Genomic DNA, 12,054 nt, shown 5'->3' on the forward strand with positions numbered 1-12,054 from the left:
ATCCTGGTCTGTCAGGGTTTTCCTTGCTGCTTCCCCTCCGGGCGGCCAGCCCTCCGTGTGAGGATGTTTTGAGGCATCCTGTTTGGACAGCCCTTTGCTGTCACTGCCTTGGTATTGTCATCCTGACCCAGATAAATATTTTGGTACCTCTGTACCAACATGTGTCAAATCTGCACCTTAGAAGTCTCTGTGCTTCAGCCTGCATAGCCAGCTGTCAACCTTGCATCTTGACCGTCTGCTTATCTTCTCAGCTTTCACATACATAACTCGGAACTCCCCCAGCGCTCGTCAATTCGAATCCTCCTCTCGTACTGCCTTCCCAGTCCGTGAACGGCACCTCTCAGTGTGTTCATGCCTCAAACCACACATTCTCTGAAGCTCCCCTCCTTTATAAAACTCTTCTCTCCTATGCCTCATCTTAGAGGGAATTTATGTGTTCTGCCTCTGAGAAGGAGCCGGCACCTTTACAGGCTGCACCCAGCCATCACTTGCTGTCACATTACTCCAAGCCCTCTGCTGTCAGCCTGTAGCCACGAACCTGAAACTCGCCCATGCCTCTCCTCTTAAGGCTCTCAAATCTCTCTGACCCTTTTTGGACAAAAACAACCTTAGATATCTGTGTGTTGCAGCCCGAATACCCATGAGGTCTTACAATACCCACCCCTTACCTCCCCCCTACTCTATCGGCTTCTCACTTCTTGCCAGGCTCCCTGCTGCCTCCGGTCCTTTGTATTTGCTGCTCTAAGTGCCCAAGGCTCTTCAAGGTTTTGGGTTAACTTTCCCTCTCATTTCTTTGCTTCCATGTCACTTGTTCATTGAGTTTGTTACTGCTCATCCTGTTCCAAACTGCAAACTCGTACTCACTCCTTACCTCTCCCCACGCCAGTCATTTACCATCACTGAATGTGATGTATAGAGGCTGTATTAATCTATTGCTGGGTTTTGTTCCATGTATTCCACTAGAGTGTAAGCTTTATGAAGGTTAGAAAAACAAGCAAACAAAAACCCCCAAACTATCTCTCTGTTGTTTTATTCTTCACATCTAGAACAGCGCCTGGCACATAGCTATTTAATATCTCTTGCCTAACTGACATATTGCAATTTAACCAGTTTTCCCTATTCTATCTAGAGTCTCACAAGCTACGATGTCTGCAGCATACTTCTCGGGACTTCGACCATGCTCGTGTGGCTTGGGGTTATCCGATACCTGGGTTTCTTTTCGAAGTACAATGTAAGGAATCCTACAGGGTCCACTTCAGCTACTTCACTGCTTTGACCAAAGGGCGGAGGGCTCTAACACCCTCTCTTACTTCCACAGCTCCTTATCCTGACCCTCCAGGCAGCGCTGCCCAACGTCATGAGGTTCTGTTGCTGCGCTGCTATGATCTATCTAGGCTATTGCTTTTGCGGATGGATTGTGCTGGGCCCTTACCATGAGAAGGTACTGTATTAGTTAGGTTTCTGTCTCTGTGAAGAGACACCCTAACTATGGCAACTCTTATGAAGGAAAACGTTTAACTGGGGCTGGCTCACAGTTCGGAGGTCTGGTCCATTATTGTCAGGGCAGGAAGCATGTCCGTGTACAGGCAGACAGGATGCTGGAGAAGGAGCTGAGAGTTCTCTATCTGGATCCACAGGCAGCAAGAACTGTGCACCACTGAGCCTGGACTTGAGCTTCTGAGACATCAAAGTCTGTCCTGACAGTGACACACTTCCACCAACAAGGACGTACCTACTCTAACAGGGTCACACCCCCTAATAGTGCCACTCCCTATGGGCCAACCATTCAAACACATGCGTTAATGAGGCTGTTTCTATTCAAACCACCATAGGTACTGATAGCCGACTCACTTCCCGACATTGTTAAGCTCATATGACAAGGCCAATGGCTTCTATTTTTATGACTACTATTGTTTATTCATTTCTATTTTTGTTTGTGTTCAGGTTGGCCTTGAACTCATGTATGTAGTCAAGGATGACCTTGAAGTCCTGGTCCCTCCTGCCTCTGCCGCCCAAGGCCTGGGATGGCAGGTGTGTACTAACACACCTAATATGCTGTTTTACCTTCTTAAAAATATTAATACTTTTATTTATTCTTTGAGAAATTTACACATGCACATATTTTGATCATATTCATCTACTGTTCCTCCCAACACCTTCCAGATCCTCCCTTACGTCCCCCCCTAACTTCATGTTCTCTTTTTTATAACTCATTGGGTGTAATTAATGCTGCCCATATCCACATGGGTGGGGGGGCCGTCCATTGGAGGGTGATCAACCTACCAAGGATCAACCTACCCCAAGCCACAGCCATCGAACGCTGACAGTGTTTATTCTTCTTACATGAACTCCTTCGATCTGGTAATTCAGCCTTAAAATAGGGAAAGTCGTATATCTATATCCACATATAGATCCAATAACGAGTGTATCACTATAAATCAGTCAAATGTGAACACCTCATGAGAATTATTGATCTGCTCCATTGCCTGACTTCCTGTTTGGAATACGTTAGATAAGTATGTTCCTTTTTACCACCAGTGAAGTTGTTCAGTCTGTTTGAATTCACTCATACACATCTGTAAAACTGTACAAAAAACCTGTAGGAATATTTGAAAAGTTTGCAGTGAGAACTGTCTTGACTGTTTGATGTTATCTTGAGCTGGATGAGCTTCAAGATGAGATGAAGGGCCATTTGAGTCTGGAACCTGGGTGTCTGCAGAAGCATTCAAATCATTTCAAGGGTCTCTTTCTGTGAAAGGGAAAGGGGGAAAGGGCAGGAAGGGAAGAGGAGGGGAGGGGAGGGAAAGGAAAGGAAGGGAGGGGAGGGGAGGGAAAGGGAGGGGAGGGGAGGGTGGGGAAGGGAAGGAAGAAGAGGAGATGGGTAGGGAGGGGATGCTTGACTCTGAGAGGCACTGAGAGAGCAGAACGGTCTTTCCTGCTCTAGTTCAGGTTGCTGCAGCTCAGAGGAGTGACAAGAGAGAGCTACTTGACAAAGCAGCAGGCTAGGGCATGGTATATGCCCCAAAGCAAAGGCTGGTGGCTCCCTTGGGTTGGTTGTTGGGAAAGGGGCACCTGATATACCAGGTCAGGATGCTGTCATGAACAAAAATCACCCACATGAAGGAACATAGAAGAAAATGAACTTTTCTCACCCCTCCCCAAGTTCCGTTCCCTGAACAGGGTCTCCGAGTGCCTGTTCTCGCTGATAAATGGAGACGATATGTTTTCCACATTTGCGAAAATGCAGCAGAAAAGTTACCTGGTTTGGCTGTTCAGCCGAGTCTATCTGTACTCATTCATCAGCCTCTTCATATACATGATTCTGAGCCTTTTCATCGCGCTGATCACAGACACATATGAAACTATTAAGGTAGGTTTGTCAGAAGCACTGCCCATCTGGAACTGTGTGTGGCAGCATAGCTTAGTACTCAGAGGATATTGATGGGGTAGAGACACGCAACTAAATTGTAATAATCGGGGAAAAGAAAAGAATGAAGTAGAAGTGGAATTTCTAGAACACTGAGCATCTTGTTTTTCAGTATTTGTGTTAAAAAATAAAAAAAGTTCTTTTTTATTCACTGCTAGTTGTACTAAGGATCAAACCCAGGGCCTGGCACATGTCAGGCAATCCCTGAGCCTTTGAACTCTATGTCCTCTACCGTTAAGTCTAATTTTCTAATCTCTTATTAGACTAATACATGTCAGTAGGTATTGCACGTATAAAGTAGATGACAAATGAGAGAGGCATAGTTCTCTGAGAACACCTGCGGGAGATGAGGGATGCTCACTGAGAGCACCTGTGGGAGATGAGGGATGAGGGATGCTCACTGAGAGCACCTGTGGGAGATGAGGGATGGGGATTCTCACTGAGAGCACCAGTGGAGATGAGGGATGCTCACTGAGAGCACCTGTGGAGATGAGGGATGAGGGATGCTCACTGAGAGCGCTTGTGGAGATGAGGGATGCTCACTGAGAATACCTGTGGAGATGAGGGATGCTCACTGAGAATACCTGTGGAGATGAGGAGTGAGGGATGCTCACTTAGAGAATTCACTGAGAGCGCCTGTGGGAGATGAAGGATGCTCTCTGCTTGGATCCCAGCCAAGCTCTGCTAATCTAAATAGGATGGGATTCTAACTGCCCGAACCAGGTTTCACCCAAGGAACTTTCTTCACACTGTCTGGGAATTCATGGGTTTATAGGCAGCCTGGGAGTAGACATCATAGGATTTAAGCTGCATCTTGGCCAAGTAGTTCCCAAGTGAGAGTTAAGGACAGGATTCACATGCCTGTTGGGGGCAGACTGGGGGGAGTGAGCACAGGACTACTGCTGAGTCCCAGGACCATTTAACTTCCATTTAGCCTGGGTGGCTCCAGAGGGACAGGTCCTAACATGCCTGGGAGTGCCCAGCTCTCCCTGGAGACATCCCTTCCACTGCCAGTGCTCCTCTCTGAGTCTGGAAGGCTACTGGAGAGGCCTTAATAATGAGGACTTTCCTATTCTTCTGTGTAGCACTACCAGCAAGATGGCTTCCCAGAGACGGAACTTCGAAAGTTTATAGCGGAATGCAAAGACCTCCCCAACTCCGGGAAGTACAGATTAGAAGACGACCCTCCGGTTTCTTTACTCTGCTGCTGCAAAAAGTAACTGTTGGGTTTCTCTGTGCTTGGGAGGAAAATACAGTGTGCGGCTGAGTCAGAGATTATCTGTGATCATGCGACAGTATGTTCAGATGCTAGTGTTCTGAGTTAACAAACAGCTATGTCTTAGCAGGACCTGTTCACAGGTTTTGAAACTCTTTAATGTCTTTTCTGCTTACATTAGCATTTTTAAAATGACCGATTTGATGAGGGAAGCTAATGGGTCTTGAGTATGTTCTCTAATCCCCTTTACCACACGCATGCCTTGTGCCTGCACTGGAAGCAAGCTTTCGCTTCTCAGCAACTTCGGATGACCCAGATTCCCTCTCTGAGAGTTGGGGATAATGATTACACATCAGACACCATGGAGTCTCTCCTTAAACAAAGACAGAACGATAGCGAGAGCCCGTCATAGCTGCGGGTGGGATGCTTGGCTCTGAAGGACAGTATTTGATTCTCCTATTCATTTAGAAGTTTTCCGCCCTTCAGTGTTAAGGTATAAGGTTGGAAGAGAGTCTAAACACAGATGAAGTCCAAGTGCACACAAAGGACACATTTGATTAAACAGTGATGGCTTTATTAGCATCCAAGCAGCATTAGGGGGAATTGGTGATACAACGTTTTTTCCATGGGCCTGTGCGGTCTTGGCAAACCCATTTGGGGTCAGGATTTGTGGCTCTGTGGTTTGAAGTTCTTGAACCCATGTTCAAAATTTTTAAATGAATATATGTAGCTTGAAAAGGCACAGAATTGGGCTCTACATTTTTTAGTTCTCTAATGGGAAATATGGGAATTTTTGTGGTATAATATTTATTTTGTGTACTATTTATCCATGTAGACATCAACTCAATTATGTATAATAATGATTTTACAAGTACTCCTTTAAAAAAAAAATTTAACACTTTAATGTTGCATTAGGGACATAATGGAGATACCTGCTTATTTTGTAATTTATTAGGATACAACATGAATTTTAAAATTGTGTTATCTGAGAAGTCTTTATTGTTATTCTTTTTGTGATGTTTTAAGACTAACAATTGTATTTCATTGGAAACACAAAACCACTGAGCCAGGGCTGGGCCTGGAGTTGCTTCCCTGTGCATACAGAGAAGAGAAAGCTAGCTATAGACTAACAGGATTGGAGAGCACTGGGTTTAATTGAGAGAACCTGCCTCAATAAATTAAGTGGAGAGCAATTGTGGAAGACTCTTGACATCAACTATTGGCCTCTACACATGTGTGCACATGCATACACACATGTACGCATGACAGATATATATCTCAGAAACTGAAAAAAAAATGTTAGGAGAAGTTAAAAGTCCTATGTAGTCAATACTAGGACATCCAGGAATACATAAAGTGACTCTGTCTCCAAGCAAACAAACTAAAGGGAAAAAAGCGGTGTAGTGCAGTAAAGGCTGATCTATGGGGTGGGGGTGGAGTATAGGGTTGGATGTGTCTGTTAGAAGAGAGGAAATATCTAAATTTCCTTATCCAAACATCTACCTGGGAAATTAGAGAAGCATGAGAACATGGAAAACTCTGGTAAGAAAAAAAAATCAGAGTGTCAAACAAGAAAGAGTGTCTCTGGTAAGAAAAAAAAAATCAGAGTGTCAATAGAAAGCCAACCAAATACTGTTTTGTTTTAAAGATCAGTGAAGTTAATAAGCCTCTAACTAAGGAAAGCAATGCAGATACAGATGTTCAGAACTGAAGGGAGGATCGCAGTGGATTCCGTGCATCAGTTATCTGCATAGCTTGACAAACGACACAGAATGGACCAATTCTTCCATGTTTTGGGTGGGTTCCCTAAAAGTTCACCTGTTAGAAACTGAATTCATCAGTGTAACCTCAGTGGGAGCTGGGTGTCTCATGGGAGGTGTTGGGGTCACAGGAGTTGAGCCCTCAGTAACAGACTGATTTTCTCATAGAATGGGAGACTGTCCTGATTTCTCTCATGAGCCCCCACCAGAAGCTAAGAAGCTCAAGAACTATCTGAGGCAAAACAAACGATTCTCCTTTATGAGTTACTCAGCCTCAGGCATTCTGTTATAGTGACAGGAAATGGATGAAGAACAAGTAGTAGACTGTTGCTATGGCAACACTTGACTAAGTGGAAACCACAGTCCAACCCACTGTAGGTAAGTGTTGGGAAAGGAGCTGGTTGTGAGAAGTGGATCGCGGGGGTAATTCTGCAGAGAGCTCAGAAAAACAAGAAGCTAAGGACGGTTTGGGAGCAAAATGGTTGAAGCTGAGAAACACTGATAGAACTGTGGGAAATGAAGGCTGAGGTGAGAAGGTTGTGTGTAGAAATGAGAATGTCTTTCAGGGACACAGAGTGAAAGTCGTCCTATTACATCGCTTCAAGCACAGGGGCCATGTAAGCTCTTTCTGTAACTGGAATTAGACCAACGTAGGCCACAGAGCTCCTCAGATACTCCCAGTCACTCTTGACCACGTAGGGAATGTAACAGAAAAGGGATAGCTAACGCCATAGGTCATAAGTCAGAAGGAAACATGGCATTGAAAACGGGGGAATTGGTAGCCTGGTCATGGAAGAGTTAAAAAAGCATGGTCAACAGATATCCCCAAGTATATGGCCAAGCTGATGCTTGTAAGGCAGGTCCTATCACTAGAGCAATGGAGAGAGGCCCCGAAGCTATTTCAGAAATCTTAGAGTCGGCCTCTCTCATCAAAGTCCAGAATCCTAGAGAGGCAGAGTGGTTCCAGGACTGGCTGGAGTATCTTCTGGGGCCTTATCACTCTGGAGGCCCAAGGGTTCTGTTCCCTACATCCCATGTGGGCTCTGCTCAGCCTCAACCAGCTGTGCCTTGAGTGTATCCAGGTGTGGCTCTGTTCATATATCCAAAGCACCCAATCAGTAAGCCTGGGCTGCATGCTGAAACTCAAGTGAGTCCAGCTACTGCCGAAAACTGCCAGCCACTGCCGCATCCGCCCGCAGCAAAGGGCACAGTAAGCAAATGCTGGCAGTACCCAGCAGGGGCTATGAAGGTGTGGAGCCCTCCACTTAAACGTCAGAAGGACTGTCTAGGAGCTGCACGGGGACCTGGCAGCATAGGAGATGGCAGACCCTGTAACAGGTCAGTGTCTGGGGATAGGATAGGACTGGGGGCTGCAGTTGTGATTCCTAACATGACAAGCTACTTACAGTGCTGTGAAGACATCTCTGCCCCACAGAGAGCAGCCATGTTAATTGAGCCCCAACGAACTGTGGGAGCGGAGCTGCCTGGAGTCTTGGGGGCCCGCCCTCTACCCTGTACTTGGAGTGAAAGATGATTCTAGAGTTTTAGGATGTCATGTCTAATCTGTTGGGTGCCGTTCATCAGCTCATCCTGTGGTCCACTCTTCTCATTGGGAACGAGAGTGTCTACCCTAAGCTTTTACCTCCCAGAGGTGATGACTTGTCTTGGTTTTACAGCCTCACATTTGACAGGCATTTGTCTTGATGTCTTGTCTCAGATGACACAAGGGACTTTGAAGCTGATTCTGGAACCAGTTGAGACTTGGAGATTATTGGGACAAATATATTTCCATACGAGAAATGCATGAGTGGGGAAGGGCAGAGGTGAGAGGCTGGTTTCAGTGTGTCTCCCCAAGCTCCACGTGCTGGGAGCTTAGGCCTGTGAGAGACATTTGGGCCCTGGGGATGGAGGGAGGCTTTGTGAGTGGATATGTTTTCCTTATGGGAAAGCTTGTCCCCTGTTCCCTTCCCTTTGTGCATGTCTCTCCCTTCCCCTTCTGTTTTCTCACACACTGAAGTGTTCACTTGAAGCCAAACAGATGCTGGCAGCGTGCGTCTGGACTTTCAAAACCTGAACCAAATGTAACTCTTTCCTTTATGAATTACCCAGTGACAGGCATTCCTGTTGGAGCAACAGAAGATGAACTAAGTCATACAAGGGATAAATTCACACAAGGGACTTTAGTTAGTTTGACATCTTTCTTTCCTTTTCTTTTTTCCCTTCCTTCCTTCCTTCTTATTTTCTTTCTTTTTCTTTTCTTTTCTTTTCTTTTCTTTTCTTTTCTTTTCTTTTCTTTTCTTTTCTTTTCTTTTCTTTTCTTTTCTTTCTTTCTTTCTTTCTTTCTTTCTTTCTTTCTTTCTTTTTTTTGGAGAGAGAGTTTAGCTATACAGGCCTGCTGCCTGGAACTTGATCTGTATCTAGCCCGGCCTCAAACTCACAGAGCTCTGCCTGCCTCTGCCTTGCAAGTGCCGGGTTAAAGGTCTGTGTCAGCACAGCTACATAAGGAATTGAGAGTTTGAGTAAGGCAATATTTATTACATAAATTGAATCAGCGATAATCCTTAAAAAAAAGAAGTGTGTGCTCTACAAAAGGTGCCAATAGGAGAATAAGACAAATAGGAGAAAATACTTGGAAAAAAACAAGCTAATGAAAGCAAATATAATATACAAAAGTCAACAATAAGGAAACAGACTTCTCCTTTAAAGTGGATACAATAACTGGGGAAATGCCTTACTAAGGGCGATATACAAATGGCAATGATATGAGGCAGATATTCAACATCACGTGTCATCAGGGAACTGCAAATGAATTCAACTCCCGCACACCATTGTAACAGCCCGATTTCAAAACACCGAAAATGCCAAATGTTGGCGAGGGCATGAAGTGAGACGATCTTGTTTATTACTGAGGAGAATTCGAAATGGACTGTAGGTGGTTTCTTACAAAACTATATTTGCATATATTAGTAGTTAGTCCTAGCGCTTCTCAGCATTTATCTGTGGACACATGCCCACATTAAATGACAAACAAAAACAGTGGTCACACAGACGCTTAAAGGAGCCCTCTTTAAAATTTACAACATGTGCAAGCAAACAAGGGACTCTTGGAGTGAGTGGATCAATACCTGTGGTATGCCCATTCAAGAGGACATTATCAGTGCTAAAAGGTAGGAGTTAGCAGGTTATTAAGGGACATGGAAGAAGCTTAATTTGGTACTGTAAAGCAAAAGAAGTCAATGTGAAAATGCTACATATGGTAGCATTTCAACTGTATGGTGTTCTAGAAAAGGAAAAGCAGAGACAAAAGAAAAACCTGTAATTCCTAAAGGCTACAGCAGGTGGGGAGATCGTAGAAGGCACACAGAGAGCTATCGGGTTGAATGTTCAGTCAGTTCCAGCTGCTATAACACAGTAGTAATGGTTCAGTACTTTAAATCAACCAGTAAATGGTTATTTCTCACAGCTCTGGGAGCTAGAAGGTTCTCAAAGTCGAGGCGCTGGCAGTGAAGCTGCCAGGTGCCAAGTGAGGGCATGCTTTCCGTGATGTGGAGGAAGTGGAGAACATGCGGGAATCCTCCGGGCCCTGTGATCAATTTCACTGTGAACCTATATCTGCTCTAAGAAACAAAATCTATTTCAAGAACTTAAAATAACGACATTTCCATAAGCCGAGAAACAGAACCACCCTCGTTTCCCTCTTGTCTGTACCTGATTTCACATCACACATCAGTTGTAACAGAGGCATCTATCAAGCCCAAAGCAACAGAGCGATCCATAAAGCCCAAAGCTCTGCCCTAACAGCTTTCTCCTAACACAAAGATCACCAAGCCCAGAGTTTAAGGCTATTTCTGCTGAGCTGGATTGCTTTCTGCAGAAAAGCTGAGCCATCCTTCCCTCCTGCCATGCGTGAAGTTGAAGCACAGCAGAATTTGATACGGCAGATAAAACTGAGCTGCTGCTCAGGAGACAGAACACCTGAGGCTCTCAAGAGAAAACTTCCTTCCAGAGATCAGAGATGCTCAGGTGAGATTGGATCGGGTTGATTTTCCACCATCAAAGGGAAGACGTAGTCCAAGGGAGACCTAGTTCAGAGATTACAATGTTTAAAAACAACAAAAGACTAATTATATAGAAAGTTCAAAGCTTACTTCACATCAACAAAAAATCAGAAAGACATGTAGCCACACAAATAAAAAGCTCATTTCCCTGTTATTTTACTATGCTCTGTCTACACAGTGACTTCCCAATAGAGACTGCTCTGGACAGCCTATTATATAATTGTTGCAGGCCTACTACTATTGGCTCATGTTTTCCAGATGACTTAAAAGAAAAAATAAAATCCCCTTTAACATGCTAAATTCACGAAACTGTCATAAGAAGGAAACCTGTGAGAGAAATCCATGCCTGTGATTGGCAAGCCTGACATGTGTGATCCACAGGACAGGGATGAACAAAACATTCTTGTGTCGTTAGGAAGCTAAGACACAAGCCTTGAAGCACAGGCACGCAGAGCAAAAGCCTGTGATTGAAACACCCAGCACAGCACAAAGCAATGTCTAGTGCTACTCCGTGACATGTGAACCTGGATCCTCACTGGAAACAAGGGACTCTGGTGAGCTAACCTATGAGTGTTTCAACAGGGTGCCGGAAATCGTAATTCATGTCTCCTGGTGTGCGCAAGAGCCCAAACTTTCAGCCGTCTGATTCTAACAATTTTCCATCTTTCTTTTCTTCACCTCTTCTCTATCCACAACTCCTTCCTACATTTAGGTGGTCGTTTTGGGGCCCTTGTTACTCTAAGGGCAGCACATGCGCTGCCACCATGAGTAGCTTCTTCCTCTAGGGGGTGGGAGAAGGGGTGCACAGTACTGCCTGGTCTCAGCGAGGCAGCCTGGGATCCAGTGGGTGCCCCTGAGGATCGATACCCAGGACCCTCCTTTAGGAAGCTTCTCTTCTGTGGTACTGAGAATTTACAGGGCTGGAGAGATGGTTGAGTCCTGTTCCCATCATCCACTTTAGAAGGACTCAAAACTCCCTACAACTCTTGCTCCAGGGGATCCAACATCCCATCCTGGTCTATCCAGACCCCTGCACTCAGGTATACATTCTCACACATAGACACACCGGTATTATACATGTAACTAAAAATAAAATAAAATCCCCTTTTAAAAAAAGAATTTGTGTTCTGTTTCTACATTTACTTTTATTAAAATTTGAGACTGTGTGGTGTGGTGCAGGTCAGACTGGCCTGTACTTACTTTGTGATCCAAGTTCTTCTCCAACTCATTGTGATCCCCCTGTCTCAGCCTCCCAAGTGTCAGGACCATAGGCATAGCATAGTGCACCATACCCAAGCTTATTTTCAAATAGATGCTTTTATACTTATTTGAGATACAAGTTTCATTAGTTATAGCTATTTAGATAAATGTATCTTTAAATTTTATTTTAAATTTTAAATTAAAATATAATAAATTATAATTATATATTATAATTATATATTATAATTAAAATATAATAACATTGCTTTTCCCTTTCTTGTTGCTTCTCCAACCCTTCCTGTGTCTCCCTCACTCCCTATCAAATAGGTGACCTCCTTTTGATTATATATATATATATATATATATATATATATATATATATATATATATATA

General features: G+C 44.2%; 1 protein-coding gene across 2 annotated transcripts in view; it reads left to right on the forward strand.

Annotated features, from left to right (window-relative positions):
• Positions 1 to 5,778, forward strand: part of Mcoln3 (mucolipin 3) — a 25,260-nt gene extending 19,482 nt beyond the window's left edge. The window contains exons 10-13 of one of the 2 annotated variants that reach the window (XM_029537609.1): positions 1,130 to 1,231; positions 1,319 to 1,441; positions 3,164 to 3,370; positions 4,513 to 5,593. In XM_029537609.1, the coding sequence (XP_029393469.1) occupies positions 1,130 to 1,231; positions 1,319 to 1,441; positions 3,164 to 3,370; positions 4,513 to 4,647 (567 nt within the window). In that variant the 3' untranslated portion in view covers positions 4,648 to 5,593. Of the gene's footprint in view, positions 1 to 1,129; positions 1,232 to 1,318; positions 1,442 to 3,163; positions 3,371 to 4,512 lie in introns of both variants that reach the window. The other variant, XM_021196259.2, reaches the window with a different exon arrangement.
• The last annotated feature ends 6,276 nt before the right edge of the window (positions 5,779 to 12,054 follow it).

This window comes from Mus pahari, chromosome 4, assembly GCF_900095145.1.
Source record: "Mus pahari chromosome 4, PAHARI_EIJ_v1.1, whole genome shotgun sequence".
In the NCBI taxonomy this organism is placed as follows: Eukaryota; Metazoa; Chordata; class Mammalia; order Rodentia; family Muridae; genus Mus; species Mus pahari.